Here is a 17,941-nt window from a genome sequence, read left to right on the forward strand (position 1 = left end):
GAATAAAGCTTTGCTGCATCAAGATACCATCACGTATTGCGGTAGGCCCAACCCTTTAATTCTGCTGTTAGAAAGGCGAGTTTTTTAAGACTTTTGACTTTTTTTCTTTTGTATCAAAAATTTGCAAATGTTGGTTGCCATTTTTGTCAAAAATATGCGACTTTTCACTATTTTGCCACTTTTCAAAAGAAGGTGGGGAAGTTTGTGTGGTTAGTTATGCAAATTAGCCTTAAAGAGTTTGACCAGGCTCTGGGGTCAAGTCTGCAGTCATTATATGCAGCTGCAGACTTGTGACTCTTCACAGCGTGTATAGTGCGAGCTGTCAGGATTCTCTGATTCCGATGCAATTTGCATATTTCCGGACACATTCCAATTAGTCATGTCTGGCCTCACTCAATTCACACTTGCTTTGAGCGAGTTGATACAAGTCTAGTCGGCATGTGACCGCATTTATGAAAATCACATACTTGCGTTCACGTGACATCCCGCTCCGGCACCAGAGAATTGAGACAGCGTGAACACTGTGCACTGTGAAGATTCACAAGTCTCCAGTTACACAGCGTGACTTCGTACTTGGGCCCTAAGCCTGGACAACCTTGTTAAGGGCTCATAATCACTTGCGAGAGACTCGCACAATTCTCGTGCGAGTCTCTGGCATGAAAACCTGGCACTGCCGCTGGCACTGGGACCGGAGCATGCGGCTGCATAGAAATACATGTAGCTGCACGTTCTGGTCCCAGTGCCGGCGGCAGAGCCAGGTTTTCATGCGAGAGACTTGCACGAGAATCGTGCGAGTCTCTCGTAAGTGAGTATGAGCCCTAAAGCACATTTTCAAAAAGTTGCAAGAAAGTCTCAAGTTCCGCTCCAGTAAGGTGGTGGCATGAAATTCAATCTTTCTTCTTGGGGCTCATTCAGACATCAGTTTCTCACATATCTGTTCTTTCCATGTTCTTAATGGATAGAACTCGTACCTATCATAGTCTATGGGGCAGCACACATCTCCATGCATCTTTGTGCACTGAGTGGTCGACACCAAGACATGTCTGACCCTGATCCGAGTGTCGGATCGTGAAAACAAAAAAAAATCAGACAACACTTGGATGCCATCTATGTGCCGCAAGTTTTTCACTGACTGTTTTATAGGAGAAGCTGAAAAAGCCTCCATCAGTTTATTTTTGCATACGAGAAAAGCTGATGATGGTAAAAACTGACCAAAAAATGATCAAAACCGGATCTAAAACACAATTTAAAATCAATCAGGTTTTTTTGTGTACAAAAGTAATCCCTGGAGTCTGAATGAGCCCTTAGGCTGGGGACGGCAGGTTTGCGGGTCCTATAAATCCACAGTGGTGCGTGGTGGGCATCTCGAGTTGCAGCGGTTGTTTTATTATCTCTCTTGTGCTGAGCATTTCGTGACTCATGTTTACAATAAGATACAGCAAGTCGAGGAAGAAAACCAGAAAATGCGAACAGAAGGACAAATGACTGCGTTCCCGGCTCCCGGATACACTCTTTAAAGCTATTTTCATCTTAGCAGGCTGACATTTAAACCGCCAGAACACCGATATTTTGTGGATCAAGACGACATTCATCCTGCCAAGTGGTCAATTCCACATGGCCGTATCTGCATTGTTCTTTATAACCACTGTAGCTTTCTTTAAACTACCTGAGGAGACCTTTAAAAAGTAATTCACACCATGAAAGGGCACGTTTGTTCAGATTGATGTGTCAGCCGCTTATTTTCTTGACAGGACGGTGAGATGCCGTCGGACTGTTATTGAACCGACGTCTCGTACCTTGTGTCAGGAGCTGGAGGTTTCGGACCTCCTCCCGGACTTTCAGCTGAAGGACTTGTTGTAGGACATATTGCCGTTGACTCTCCTGAACAATCCCCATCCTCTCCAACTTCTTCTCTGTGAGTCGTAGCAGAGCACGGCCTGGAAGGAACAAAAAAAAATCAGAGATCCATGAGGAGGGAGAACCATAGAATCATAGAATGTTAGAGTTGGAAGAGACCTGTAAGGTCATCGTGTCCAACACCCTGGTCAATATACACTGCCAAATCAGACAAGGTGATTTTCTGGATTTGTTTTCTCATTTTGTCTCTCATAGTTGTGGTCTACCTATGATGTCAATTACAGGCCTCTCTCATCTTTTTTAAGTGGGAGAACTTGCACAATTGGTGGCTGACTAAATACCTTTTTCCCCACTGTAGGATTCACTAAAACATCTCAGACAGATGTCTGTCCAGCCTCTGTTTGAAGACTTCCATCGACGGAGAACTCACCACCTCTCGTGGCAGCCTGTTCCACACTCATTGATCACCCTCACTGTCAAAATTTTTTTCTAATATCTAATCTGTATCTTCTCCCTTTCAGTTTCAGGAGGTTTCTGACACAGCGATTTTGTGGGTTAAGGCTATGTTCACACAGAGTTTCTTGAGTTGTTTTTGATCAGAATGTGAACACGTATTTTTGAGATTTGAAGGAGGATTTGGACAGTTTCTACACCAAAAACTTCTCAAAAATTCAACTCGGCTCTATGTGCACAAAACTATAAAGCATAAACTCTCCAAATCCTCTTCAAAAAGGCAAAACACCTCAAAATCTTCTAGTTTCTACTCAGTGGCTACGTGCACATCGACTATTCAAGGAGTTTTTAGAGCAGAAACTGAGAGTAAACTCTTCAAATTCTTTTCAAAAAGGTCAAAACTCCTCAGAAAACTTGCAGACTCCTCTAAAAAAAAACTAAACAAAAAAGACTGTGAGCACATAATCTAAGACTACATGGTGTTACAAAAGGCAGAGTTATTAGAATTGATGCCTGGAGCCCATAAGTCGAATCCCTCTCCCACCACCGTTTTCATCTTGAAATATTTTTCTAAGATCATTTACAATAGGTTTTTTTTTTGCGGCACACGCTTAAAGGGGTTTTAAATGTTTTTTTTTTCTAATTCATAATGGGAAGCCATGCTGATAACAGGAAAGAAGCTATACTCACACATCACGACCACCAGTCACGTGTCTACTGCAGGGTCAGGAGAATGGTGGTCAGGACATTAATGCTTCTGTCGGAGCTGCGGTGCTAAAGAAGGGAGTAGATTCCCGGGATGAGTAAGGCTTCTGTTCCTCTATTATTAGCATAACTCCCCACTGTGAATAATTAAAAAAAGACAGACAATCCCTTTAATAAAAAGTACTCATCTTGTTGGTCTCTTCGCTTCCTATTCAAGCTGGAGGCATCACATAACTGAAGCAGCCATTCAGCGGCCTTTATCGGCAGCGTTAGATATGAGACATTCCCCACTGGAAGAAGAAGCAAGGAATCCAGTAGGGGGCACTAGGGGAGGGAAGACAGGTGTCCCATAGATACTGTATGTTTTTTGTTTCGGTTACGACTATCATGGGCCCAGTCTATCAAACAGGTTGCCATTGGTCCATCTATTAAACAGGTTGTCCAGTGAAACCAAGTTATCACCTATCCAAAAGAAAGGCGATAAATATTCGATCGGTTGGAGGGAGGAGTTCGACCACTGGGACTCATATCAATTGGCAAAATGACTAACTTTAATCCCATTTAGAATGGAGTCTGAATGCCCAGCCATCACTCTATTCATTCCTTAGGTGGCTGCCGAACGTTGCACTCGGCTTTTTCTGGAAGACTCATAGAGGATAGTAGAGCGCTGATTAAGCATCTGACCTCCATTTTGCTCCATTTTGTAACAAGGATAAAAGTGTACCAACGGGTAAAAATTCTCTGTTCTGCCAAACCGTGCAGCTTCCAGAGCTCGGACCTCCACTGATCAGTAAGTGATCACTTATCTTGTGGATAGGTAACAACTTCTTTTGATCAGACAACCCTTTTAGGATGAGCCGAAAATCTGAATGCGTTTGCCCATGAGCTAACAATTTCGCTCAGCGCATGTGCTGTTCTTAAGCTTAGTATGAGGACACCAGGATCAGTTCATGTGCAGACCAAAATTCAGTACTGTGCCCAAGCAAAGGCTAAATATTCTTCATGTGCATCTTTTTCAGCTTTACTCTGTAAGTGTCTGATTTTGTACTATCTGTGGAAGTTGTAAGAGTCATCCAAATCCTGCAATCTCACACTACTTGTCACCCTCCTAATGAGCATAGGAGCATGGCTTTTCTATAAATTGTAAATTAGGGCCATGACAATCTCTTTCTCCCAGCTGCTCAATGTCCCCACCCCCACCAACGCTGAACAGAAGGTCTGTGGTGGAGCCACCTCCATTGAAGTGGTCAGACTCAGGACAAATATGAATCAGGCTGGTGAGGTGATACTTTTCTGTCCCTGGGTAATTAGGTTCTTCCTGACTTTAAGGCAATGGTCTATTCAACATAGCCAATGTCTCACCCTTTTGGGGGCCATGTTACCAGATAGATATGGGAGACATACTTTTGGCACTGTGCCGCAGTGCCGAACACAATGCATTCACTTGTATTGTTGTGCGGCCTGCACATCATGCCAGAATTAATATCAGCCAGGTGGATAAAGTTGTATATGTCATGTCTCATATGTATAGAAAGCTAAAATTGTGAGAAGAAATATAGCATTAATATCTCCCGCCTGTGACCTTCAGGGGGGCAGATATCTTTGGCATCGCGGATGTCATAATTTTTCAGACTTATTTACCAGCCCCCATTTGAGTTCACCAGGGGAGGTAGGTGGAAGTAGCTGGTATTAGTGTTTATCCCTTTTTTATTTTCTGTGACTGTATATACTGTATTGTCTTGTCCCATTTGTAACATCCTGTATATTTTTATAAGTACTGACTAATTGTTGGATTAAATGACTTAACGTTTAATAGCCAATAGCTTTGTTTCTGTTGCTCTATAAAGCGAACCTCAGAAGCCTCACGAGGTCCAACGTCACCAGTAATGGCTGTCCAATTGGCCTGTAATAAGCACTTGGTGTTGGCAGCTAGTTTTTCTTTAGTTGTTGTGGAGCTTGGCATTGACCTACCAAAGAATAAATATTATTTTCAGTATATATATATATACTGTATACTGTATATATATATATATATATATATATATATCCTGATTACTGATATATATATCCTGATTCCCCACGTGTTGGATTCTCTCTGGACGATTGCTGGTCAATGGTGGAACTGGATGTATATATATTATATGTTCACTGTGGAAGTGCCCAGTAACCTGCTTACTAGCAATAGTAGTTGTTGCCTCGTCCATCAACCGTCAGTCAGTTGCGTGAGTGTTCTGACAATTGCTGGTGGTGGTGGGATATCTTCTGATCTCCCTGACACTACTCATCTTACATCAATCCAATCTTCCTGATCTCCCTGACATTACTGAACTTATGTCAAGCCACAAGGAAAGGTAAGGAAGGACAAATAGTATATGGCTTACTAGTCGTGTAGCTTTTACCCTAATTTTAGCTGAAAGCCATGTTGTTTTTCACCTTGGTGCCAAGTTCTGGTACAACTATGATCGCTCGAGTTTCTAGAGTTGCCAACAGAGAGCCACATGAAAAAATTAACAACTATTATACACATGTACTGTATTTACGTCCAGAGTGTATGTAAATATATCACACTATTGTAGAAGTTTTCTATTCTTCTTCACATACCGTCACATACTGTACCGTCAGCCGGTAGCCCCTCTCTTCATAAAGGCAAGTAAGATACAATATCCACCCTCCCAACATGCCCTTTCCAACCACAGTTTAGCTTCTCGTTTTGTTCTTGCAATTTTCTGACTACATAAATATTTTTGCTTATCCATACTTTACAAAATGTTTTGAGTAGTCTTTTACGTGCAGTTCTGTAATATTACGGTAGAGAGTATACAATGTCCCAGCATTTAATGACGGATATGAAAGTCTCATTCAGCTGAAGTGCTGGAGTCATTTCCAGTAAGTGAAGGATATAAATATGGAAGTTATAAATAATAAATATATGGCTGCTGCTCGATACACCGCACCGGTTCACTTACGATGTAAACATTGTCATATGAGGTAAGGCGATCTACCGGTAAGAACAGTTCCTAAAGAGGAAAGTTGTCGATATTTTACAAAATGCAAGCAAGATCAAGATGTAATCCTAAAGCCCAGAGAAAAGATTAGATTTTCCAATCACAAATTTAGTTGGAAATTTGCCGGAACCCCTCTCAGTTTTGCATGGAATTTCTCCTTAAAAGCAATAATTTTAGGATAGAAGACCCACGTAATACGGAAAGGTTATCAGATTACATAAAAAAAGAACTGAGCCTTATTTACTCTCCCCGATTACAGCTGTGTTCCAATCTCTGTTGTTCGGCTGCAGCGGTTATGTCACATGGACAGCGGTGCAGCCAATTACTGAGTTCAGCAGCTTCTGTTGGCTATATAGACAAAACCACTGAGCTGAGGAATTGGCTGCAGCACTGTCGACGTGATGTCAATGACCCGCCCCGGAGGCAGTAGGGTACTCGGTGCCGGGCCCGTTGATTTCAATGGGAGATGTCACAGTGGCAGTGACCCAGTCCGTGGCCTCAGGCGGTCATTGTAAAAGGGGTAGAGTGATGGGGATAAAGTTGTTGACATGATTCGTGACCCCACCTGTGGTTTCTGGTCAGTTTGACCAGCGCTGCAGGGTTGCTTCTCTAGGACAGATGGTGTGGTGCAGCAATGATGTTGGAGCTCCCCACAGGTGGAGCTGTAGTCCCAGGGCAGTAGTAATAGGTGTTGACAGAGAGGGTGCAGTGTTAGGCACAGAGATGTAGCAGTGCTGAAGGGGTTGCAGGAAGAAGGCAATGACACAACAGGGTGCAGTTTCCTTTACCTTTACTGTGCTTTATCAGTGCAGTCCAGGATCCAGATCACAGATGGAACAGAAGTTGATTAGCCTGGAAGCAACTTAGGAATCTCTCTATGCAGATGGGTTGTGTAGTCTCCTTCCTAGCGCTTATCTGAGGTACTTGCAGTACTGAGTTACACTGAAGTCCCCCTTGCTTGCTCTCTTTAGAACGCCCCTCATATGGCAGGCAGCTATAGCCTTTTGTCTCTTCTGGCTCACACACGTTACTGCTGTGTCTCTGAGTCTTAGTTGGGAACAGAGCATTTACAGTCTTCTGTTCCTCCGGTTTCTGCTGCAGGACCATCAGCATCCATACAACTACGGATACCGGACTCCGAACCATGCGCTTGAAGTCAGAAGTGGGCCTGAATTCCCCTCAATCCTCCAGCTCTTCTCCTCCACATCCACACACTTTGCCCTCCTCACAGAACTGACTTAACTTCCCCTTCCTGGCCCCCAGAGAGCAGCTCCTCCCCCAGTTTGGTTCAGAGTCCCCCCTGCTGACCTGGAGTGGGAACTGTACTGTGTGTTGTATTTAACTGATAGAGAGACCCTTCGTTGCTTCCAAGCATGACATCACCCTCCCTAGGAAGAAGGTAATGCCACTGTGATGACCATTCTCCTAGGGGCGCCACATTAACACTACAGACAAACATCAGGGATACAATACAACCAAGGACAAAAATCGATCATATAGCCACAAAAATTATATAAAAATAAGAAACTTTATTAATATTCACAAAAATAATGGAAACAAATGAACAGGGGAGGGCGAGAAACACACACAAAAAGTGCAAGAATGCATATACAGAAAAGGGACGCGGTGTGCTGATATAATGGCCAATATGAATATTCAATTTAGAATTAGTCTATAATCATATTACGTAAAGATAATACAAACCATGAACCCCAAAATATAAAACCCATAGCCAGTATAAAAGCCCAAGCAAAGCAAGCTGCTGCTTATTTATGAGGAATGTGGAGAATAGAGAGAACCTCAGTGTTCACTAAGAAAGACATGGCATACAACGTGAGGATTAGGGTTGAGGAGTAGAAAATATGAACGCTTAATTGTAAGAAATTGAGAGACAGGAGATATAGTAGTCGTGACGCTGTGTTAGACAGTGAGCTGCTGCTATCAATCATTTAATTGTACATGTTCACAGTCTGCTTTTTGCCGCATCCATTATTGCCATATTGTCTGTGTCAAACTACCAGCACTTATACACACCCCATTTATTCAAGATCAGTTGATGGCAAATTAATGAGTTAAAAGTAATATATATCAAGGTCATTGACATTGCTAAGGTTAGCTTTGCATGAAAAAGCTTGAAAGAGGTTGGATACAGTCCTGGAAGACCTCAGAGTGTTACATGCATCTTTTCAGAGCAACTGGAGGCTTTGGAGCACTTTTTCGATTTGTGCTAAAACCATCACATTTTTTGCCGACTTGGACAAAAAGCACCCCGGAGCAAATTTTAGAAAATGTGCTCATCTCTATATATGAATCTATGAAAGGCTACGTGAAACCTGCAATAGGCAAATTCAGTCCTGATTACTTAAATTATTGCCATTTTTTTCCATTGATTTCCTTTTCCCCTCCTGTAGATATTTTTGGCAAACAACATATGGAAGGAACATGACCCAGATCTCTAGTGATGTCAACAAGCCTACATACCGACAACTGGTTGTACAAAGCCTTCCATTTGCAGAAGCCGTACATTCCACAGATACCACAAAACCAATTAGTGCTATAAAGTGGAGTCACAGGAGCCCTCATTATTTCTTAACAAATGGTATAACCCTTTATCTCAGCCCACCTCACCTATCCCAACATTTAACAGTGGATCTTCTTACAACATGAGGTGCAACCCAAGAAGCTCTCCAGGTGCAAGAAGATCGAGAAGGGATGAAATAATCACCAAATTTTACCCAAGTTCCATCATTGGACTATCAATGATTTGCCTTCAGACCAGATCTGATGATTCTTCCTAATGGAAAGTGCTAAACACTGGAAAGTTCTTTTCCTATTGGAGGAGACTGATGGGCAGGTCTGGTCACATGCTCCTTCATCAGTGGTCATAGCAGTCATCGCCATTACGGCTGGCGCGTGTGCACTGCTATTTTGACGTTGTAGTAGATTACTTCAATACAATGGCGCCAGAGACCGTGGTACGCGAAAGTGCTGACTTCGGCGCCATTTTATAGAAGTAATATACTACAACATTTTATGTTGACGTTGTAGTACGCTACTTCAATAAAATGGAGTCAGACGCAGCATATATCGTGATCTCCGGCTCCATCTAATTGAAGACACTGCATAAATGTACCTATAAAAATGCTCGCCACCCGAGCATAATATGGGTTCAATAGCTGGTACTAATATATTGTAAGGGCCACAATCATGACTCCAGCACATCTTGTATAAAAAAAAAAAAAAAAAATGGACAACCCCATTCATTTTAATTATGAGCACCATGAAAAATGTAAAAATTGTTTTGTTTAAGAATTTTTCCAAATGAAAAAAAATCACAAATTAATTTTTCAGCTTTTGCGCTTTCTTTTTTACCTCCACTTTTTCCATGAGTCATCATTATTTTTTATTATCCCCACAATATAGGACTTGTTTTCTCCAGGACAAGTTGTAGTTATGAATAACATCATTCATTTTATCATATAACGTACTGAAAAATGAGGTGAAAAAAAACAATTTGGTCATAGTATTTGTTGTTTTATGCAGAACTCATTCTATACTTTCTTACTTAATTTAGCGGTCAAAAAGTGTAGATTTATGTAAAAAAAAGAAAAAAAAACATTTGATGTATGACACTATTTTTCCATACTCGTAACTTTTTTATTTTTCCATCGATGGAGCTGTGTGAGAGGCTGTTTTTGAGATCTGAGCTTACATTTCAGTTCCTTTTTTTTAAATTTTGGTTGGGAAGTGCTGGGACAAAAAAACGGTATTAGTTTTTTTTTTTTTAAATCAACAGTAAATGTAAATGATTTACAGTGGGGAAAATAAGTATTGGATACACTGTCGATTTTGCAGGTTTTCCCACCTACAAAGAATGGAGAGGTCTGTAATTTTTAGTACACAGGTACACTTCACCTGTGAGAGACAGAATCTAAAAACAAAAAATGAAAATCCAGAAAATCATATTGTATGTTTTTTCATCATTAATTTGCATTTTATTGCTTGAAATGAGTACTTGATCACCAGTCAGCAGGAATTATGGACCTCACAGACCTGCTAGTTTTTCTTTAAGAAGCCCTCCTACTCTGCACTCATTATCTGTATTAATTGCACCTGTTTGAACTTGTTACCTGTATAAAAGACACCTGTCCACACACTCAATCACACTCCAACCTCTCCACCATGGCTGAGACCAAAGAGCTGTCTAAGGACACCAGGGACAAAATTGTAGACCTGCACAAGGCTGGGATGGGTTACAGGACAATAGGCAAGCAGCTTGGTGAGAAGGCAACAACTGTTGGCACTAGAGTTGAGCGACTTTAGTTGGATCTGGTTTCATGAAACAAAATTCGTTTCAGATGAAACTGGTCCGACTAGGGCAAAAAAAGTCAGAGTTTCGTCCGAAACCCGACCCCAATGCAAGTCAATGGGGAATAAAAGTCGGCATTGAGCAGATGAATGTCATCCACTCAATGCCGACTTTTATTTCCCATTGACTTGCATTGGGGTCGGGTTTTGGACGAAACTCTGACTTTTTATGCCCTAGTCGGACCAGTTTCATCTGAAACGAATTTTGTTTCATGAAACCCGATCCGACTAAAGTCGCTCAACTCTAGTTGGCACAATTATTAGAAAATGGTAGAAACACAAGATGACTGTCAATCTTCCTCGGTCTGGGGCTTCATGCCAGATCTCACCTCGTGGGTAAGGATGATGCTGAGAAAGGTCAGGAATCAGTCCAGAACAACACAGGAGAACCTGGTCAATGACCTGACCAGAGCTTGGACCACAGTCTCAAACCTTACAGTTAGTAACACACTACGTTGTCATGGATTAAAACCCTGCAAGGCACGCAAGGTCTCCCTGCTGACATCAGCACATGTCCAGGCCTGTTTGAAGTTCACTAAAGACCATCTGTATGATCCAGAGGAGGCATGGGAGAAGGTCATGTGGTCAGATGGGACCAAAATAGAATTTTTTGGTATCAACTCTAGAGATGGGAGGACACCTGGATGTTTGTGTCTGGCGGCTGAACTGAAGGGAGGATGGTTGGGGTCATGTATGACTTTGGCCGACAACCTCCTTCCCTCAGTAAGAGCATTGAAGATGGGTCGTGGCTGGGTCTTCCAGCATGACAATGACCCAAAACACACAGCCAGGGCAAGTAAGGAGTGGCTCCGTAAGAAGCGTTTCAAGGTCCTGGAGTGGCCTAGCCAGTCTCCAGACCTGAACCCAATAGAAAATCTTTGGAGGGAGCTAAAACTCAATGTTTCTTAGTGACAGCCCTGAAACCTGAAAGATCTGTATGGTGGAGTGGGCCAAAATCCCTGCTGCAGGTTGTGCAGATTTGGTCAAGAACTACTGTAGGGAGATGAACTGGGCTGGTGGTATCTCTCTCGCGTCAGACTGGATCTGTCGGGACTGTCACCACTGTTGCCAGGGGAAGGACTTTCTGACTGGAAGAGACCTTTGCACCTGACTGGAGAGGGCAGGTCTGAGATAAAAGGGACGGGGAACACCGGAACAGGGGCCTTTGGTGGGAAGACAGCGTGTGTTACAGGAGAAGGTTGATTCCCTCTCTGCAGACCAACACCAACGGGCAGGCCCACTTTGCGCTCTCCCATTCCCCAGCTTCCTCTCCGGGACTTCGTTCACCAAACGCAGTGCCGCAGCTACCCACTTGAGCAGTAACTTGTCCTAGGACCACAAGACTACGCATGGGAAGGCCAGGATATTTTGCCTCTGTTAAGAGACAGTGCTTCACCTTTCTCCGGGACCAGTTCGGGAACTTCACGCGTCACTTACGGCACGATCGTGGGATTTTCCAGCCTCCTCTGTCCGGGAACCACAGACTGATAAGTTAACCCGTTATTTGAACTTCTGTTACTCTATAACTGCATACTCTTTGCTCACCTATATTCCCTCACCCCCTCTCTCCCTGCCTGGAGTATTCACTGTTATAATAACTCTTTATAAACAACCCATTAACTCTTGCTCTGCCTCCTGCTCATCACTGCCTCCCTCGTTCCTGCTAGAACCTTACATTACAGGAAATGTCTGACCTCTTTAATTGCAAACAAAGGTTTCTGCGCCAAATATTAAGTTCTGTTTTTCTATTGTATCAAATACTTATTTCATGCAATAAAATCCAAATTAATTATGCAAAAATTATACAATGGAATTCTTTGGAATTTTTTTAGATTCTGTCTCTCACAGGTGAAGTGTACCTACAATAAAAATTACAGACCTCTCCATAATTTGTAGGTGGGAAAACGTGTAAAGTTAGCAGTGTATCAAATACTTATTTTCCCCACTGTATATTTCGATAGATTGGACATTTATGGTCTTGATGATACCAAATATGTTCTGGGTTTTTTTTATTTCATTTTTGAACTGGGAAAAGTGGTGTGATTTAATTGTAATACTTTTTAATTTTTAAAACTTTAGTTTATTTAGTCCCCTTAGAGGACTTTAACTAAATACTGGAATGCTACACTGTTGCTGTAGTTTAGTAAGTCGATGTTCTCCTGAGAAGGGCATCGTAGGAGGACCAAGAAGGCGATGAGCGTGAACTTCACCATGTCAGTCATGCAGTGGCGTAACTAGAGCCCGATGGGCCCAGCTGCAAAATTTGAACCTAGGCCCCCCCCTGCATGTTGGTCAGATGTATTGGCCCTTATAGCATTTTAATTAAGGACATATGTATTGCCCCCTCCCCAATTCTGTGCCAATGTTTTCCTTCCTGGGCCCATTCCTGGTATATACAATACGTCCCACATTCTGGTTAATACGTATGTCCCCATCCAAGTATATATGTCATATGTCCCCCGTCCTGGCATATATGTCCCCCCATCCTGGTATATATGTCCATCATCCTGGTATATATGTCCCCCATCCTGGTATATATGACCCCCATCCTGGCAAATATGTCCCCGATCCTGGTATATATGTCTCCTAAACTGGCATGTGTGTCCCCCATCCTGGCATATATGTCCCCCCCATCCTGATAAATATGTCCTCAATTCTGGAATATATATGTCCCCGATCCTGGTATATATGTCACCTAACCTGTCATGTGTGTCCCCCATTCTGGCATATATGTCCCCGATCCTGTATATATGTCTCCTAACCTGGCATGTGTGTCCCCCATTCTGGCATATATGTCCCCCCATCCTGGTATATATTTCCCTCATCCTGGTATATATGTCCCCAAACCTGGTATATATGTCCCCAATCCTGGTATATATGTCCCAATCCTGGTATATATGTCCCCCATTCTGGTATATATGTCTCCTAACCTGGCATGAGTGCCCCCCATCCTGGTATATGTGTCCCTCCATCCTGGTATGTATGTCCCCCATCCTGGTATATATGTCCCCCCATCCTGGTATATATGTCCCTCATCCTGGTATATATGTACCCCATCCTGGTATATATGTACCCCATCCTGGTATATATGTTCCCCATCCTGGTATATATGTCCCCCATGCTGGCATATATGTCCCCTATCCTGTTATATATGTCCCCCATCCTGTTATATATGTTCCCCATCCTGTTATATATGTCCCCTATCCTGGTTTTATATGTCCCCCATCCTGTTATATATGTTCCCCATCCTGTTATATATGTCCCCTATCCTGGTATATATGTCCCCTATCCTGTTATATATGTTCCCCATCCTGTTATATATGTCCCCCATCCTGGTATATATGTCCCCTATCCTGGTATATATGTCCCCCCATCCTGGAACATATGTCCCTCATCCTGGTATATATGTCCCCTATCCTGGTATATATGTCCCCCATCCTGTTATATATGTTCCCCATCCTGTTATATATGTCCCTGATCCTGGTATATATGTCCCCCATCCTGTTATATATGTTCCCCATCCTGTTATATTTGTTCCCCATCCTGTTATATATGTCTCCCATCCTGGTATATTTGTCCCAATCCTGGTACAGTATATATGTCCCCCATTCTGGTATATATGTCTCCTAACCTGGCATGAGTGCCTCCCATCCTGGTATATGTGTCCCCCATCCTGGTATATATGTCCCCCCATCCTGGTATATATCTCCCCCATCCTGGTATATATGTACCCCATCCTGTTATATATGTTCCCTATCCTGTTATATATGTCCCCTATCCTGGTATATATGTCCCTCATCCTGGCATATATGTTCCCCATCCTGTTATATATGTCCCCTATCCTGGTATATATGTCCCTCATCCTGGTATATATGTCTCCCATCCTGGTATATATGTCCCCTATCCTGTTATATATGTTCCCCATCCTGGTATATATGTCCCCTATCCTGTTATATATGTTCCCCATCCTGTTATATATGTTCCCCATCCTGTTATATATGTTCCCCATCCTGGCATATATGTCCCCTATCCTGGTATATATGTCCCTCATCCTGGCATATATGCCTCCTATCCTGGCATGTATGTCCTCCCATCCTGGCACGTATGTTCCCCATCCTGGTATATATGTCCCCCATCCTGTTATATATGTCCCCCATCCTGCTATATATGTTCCCCATCCTGTTATATATGTCCCTCATCCTGGCATATATGTCTCCCATCCTGGTATATATGTCCCCCATTCTGGTATATATGTCTCCTAACCTGGCATGAGTGCCTCCCATCCTGGTATATGTGTCCCCCATCCTGGTATATATGTCCCCCCATCCTGGTATATATCTCCCCCATCCTGGTATATATGTACCCCATCCTGTTATATATGTTCCCCATCCTGTTATATATGTCCCCTATCCTGGTATATATGTCCCTCATCCTGGCATATATGTTCCCCATCCTGTTATATATGTCCCCTATCCTGGTATATATGTCCCCCATCCTGTTATATATGTCCCCCATCCTGGTATATATGTCCCTCATCCTGGTATATATGTCTCCCATCCTGGTATATATGTCTCCATCCTGGTATATATGTCCCTCATCCTTGTATATATGTTCCCCATCCTGGTATATATGTCCCTCATCCTGGTATATATGTCTCCCATCCTGGTATATATGTCCCATATCCTGTTATATATGTTCCCCATCCTGGTATATATGTCCCCTATCCTGTTATATATGTTCCCCATCCTGTTATATATGTTCCCCATCCTGGCATATATGTCCCCTATCCTGGTATATATGTCCCTCATCCTGGCATATATGCCTCCTATCCTGGCATGTATGTCCTCCCATCCTGGCACGTATGTTCCCCATCCTGGTATATATGTCCCCCATCCTGTTATATATGTCCCCCATCCTGTTATATATGTCCCTCATCCTGGCATATATGTCTCCCATCCTGGTATATATGTCCCTGATCCTGGTATATATGTTCCCCATCCTGTTATATATGTCCCCCATCCTGTTATATATGTTCCCCATCCTGGCATATATGTCCCCCATCCTGGCATATATGTCTCCCATCCTGGCATGTATGTCCCCCATGCTGGTATATATGTTCCCCATGCTGGTATATATGTTCCCCATCCTGGTATATATGTCCCTCATCCTGGCATATATGCCTCCTATCCTGGCATGTATGTCCTCCCATCCTGGCACGTATGTTCCCCATCCTGGTATATATGTCCCCCATCCTGTTATATATGTCCCCCATCCTGTTATATATGTTCCCCATCCTGTTATATATGTCCCTCATCCTGGCATATATGTCTCCCATCCTGGCATGTATGTCCCCCATGCTGGTATATATGTTCCCCATGCTGGTATATATGTTCCCCATCCTGTTATATATGTTCCCCATCCTGTTATATATGTCCCCCATCCCGTTATATATGTTCCCCATCCTGGCATATATGTCTCCTATCCTGGCATGTATGTCTCCCATCCTGGCACGTATGTCCCCCCATCCTGGCATATATGTCTCCAATCCTGGCACGTATGTCCCCCCATCCTTGTATATATGCCCCTCATCCTGGATACATCCTGAATATATATCCCCATCCTATGTCAGGGTAAAGCTTTACTCGCCCGCCCTTGGTCCGGCGCCGAGTCTCCAGCACTGCTGTCAGTGTCTGTTATTGTCTGCAGTGCTGACATCACGTGGATAGAGCTGCAGCCGATCAGTGAGATTAGGGGCACTCAGCGCCTTGTGCTGTCACCTGTAGCTCTGTCAACGTGATGTCAGCTCTGCAGACCATATCAGACACTGAATCAGCGGAGGAGACGCAGGGCTGGGACTGAGGGAGGTGAGAAAGCAGCTTGTTAGTCCTTTTTAAAACAAAGAAACCCCTTTACTTGTCCATAGAAGTATATACACCTAATTATAGAAATTAATGGAGCGGTGGCTGCACATGCTCACTAACGCTTCAGTCACACAGGGGAGCCACCCTTTCTCTGCATCAGTGGTGGTCTCAGAAGCCGGACCCCAAGCGATCACACAATTATCCTCTATTCTGTGGATAGGCTATAAACATTGTTTATGCAACGACTCCTTTAAAGGGTTAAATCTGGGGTCAGAGCAGGCTTTTCGAGCCTATCACCGGCTCCCATTGCTGTATTAATGGGGTAAAGTATTGAACTAATCTTCTATACGGGGCCATGTTCGTATAATTGGACATTATAGTCATATTATTTGCTGATACATTTATTTCTTCATTTTCACTATAAAAGGAAACGATTTTCCCCTGACGAGCCAATCTAACGCTAACGAACATCACAGCATTACGCTCACAATGACTTCATAGGGAAATCTCCATTAAGCACTATTAAATGAGTCAAGGCTTGTAATAACAATTATCTGCAGAGAAATAAAAATTAAGGATTTTCTTTGAGAAATCGAAAACGCTTTGATGTGAAGGAACAATTACTAATTATCAGGAGAAATGCCTTGAGAATGTGCCACATACAGTAGGCGAGGACCACCTGAAAAATCTGCAACCAGTTACTATACATTACAGTTATTTGGGAGAGATTTGCACAGTTTTCAGCTTTGCTCCACACTACTTCAATGTGTACGGGCGCTCTTCTAGGGTCGGAGTTAGGTTTTCTTTCACACGGAGCTTGTTAGACTCCTAATTAGAGATAGGGGAACCCGAACAGAAATGCTTGGCGTTCGTACCAGACAGTGATTGTTTGGGCCTGAACGCTGAACACGGACTTTCTGCTGAAGTGTGGTGTACTGTTTGGGTAAGACCGTAGTGGAACGGGAGGAGAGAGAAGAGGGAGAGTTATCTTACCAGTTCGGGTAACCATATTTTCAATGGGGGTTGGGTTGGGTTGGTCACCTAAAAACATGCAAGATTTCTGGGTCTCACAGACCTGTAACTTCTTCTTTAAGAGGCTCCTCTGTCCTCCACTCATTGCCTGTAGTAATGGCACCTGTTTGAACTTGTTATCAGTATAAAAGACACCTGTCCACAACCTCAAACAGTCACTCTCCATACTCCACTATGGTGAAGATCAAAGAGCTGTCGAAGGACACCAGAAACAAAATTGTAGGCCTGCACCAGCTTGGGAAGACTGAATCTGCAATAGGTAAGCTGCTTGGTGTGATTAAATCAACTGTAGGAGCATTAATAAAAAAATGGAAGACATACAAGATGACTGATAATCTCCCTTGATCTGGGGCTCCACGCAAGATCTCACCCCGTGGGGTCAAAATGATCACAAGAACGGTAAGCAAAAATCCCATAATCACATGGATGGACCTTTTGAATCACCTGCATAGGGCTGGGACCACTGTAACCAAGGCTACCATCAGTAACACACTATGCCGCCAGGGACTCAGATCCTGCAGTGCCTGACGTTTCCCCCTGATTAAGACAGTACATGTCCAGGCCCGTGTGAAGTTTGCTAGAGAGCATTTGGATTATCCAGAAGAGTATTGGGAGAATGTCATAGGGTCTGATGAAACCAAAGTAGAACTGTTTGGTAGA

The 17,941-nt window shown here is 43.1% G+C and overlaps 1 protein-coding gene across 1 annotated transcript in view; it reads right to left on the reverse strand.

The window, feature by feature from the left end:
* The window catches only part of SAMD12 (sterile alpha motif domain containing 12), a 701,452-nt gene that overhangs the window by 331,858 nt on the left and 351,653 nt on the right, over positions 1-17,941 (reverse strand). The window contains exon 4 of the mRNA XM_073590234.1: positions 1,797-1,937. Within this exon, the coding sequence (XP_073446335.1) occupies positions 1,797-1,937 (141 nt within the window). The remainder of the gene's footprint in view (positions 1-1,796; positions 1,938-17,941) is intronic.

Source organism: Dendrobates tinctorius, unplaced genomic scaffold, assembly GCF_039654945.1.
Source record: "Dendrobates tinctorius isolate UK_male_01 unplaced genomic scaffold, ASM3965494v1 ptg000116l, whole genome shotgun sequence".
Lineage (NCBI taxonomy): Eukaryota > Metazoa > Chordata > Amphibia > Anura > Dendrobatidae > Dendrobates > Dendrobates tinctorius.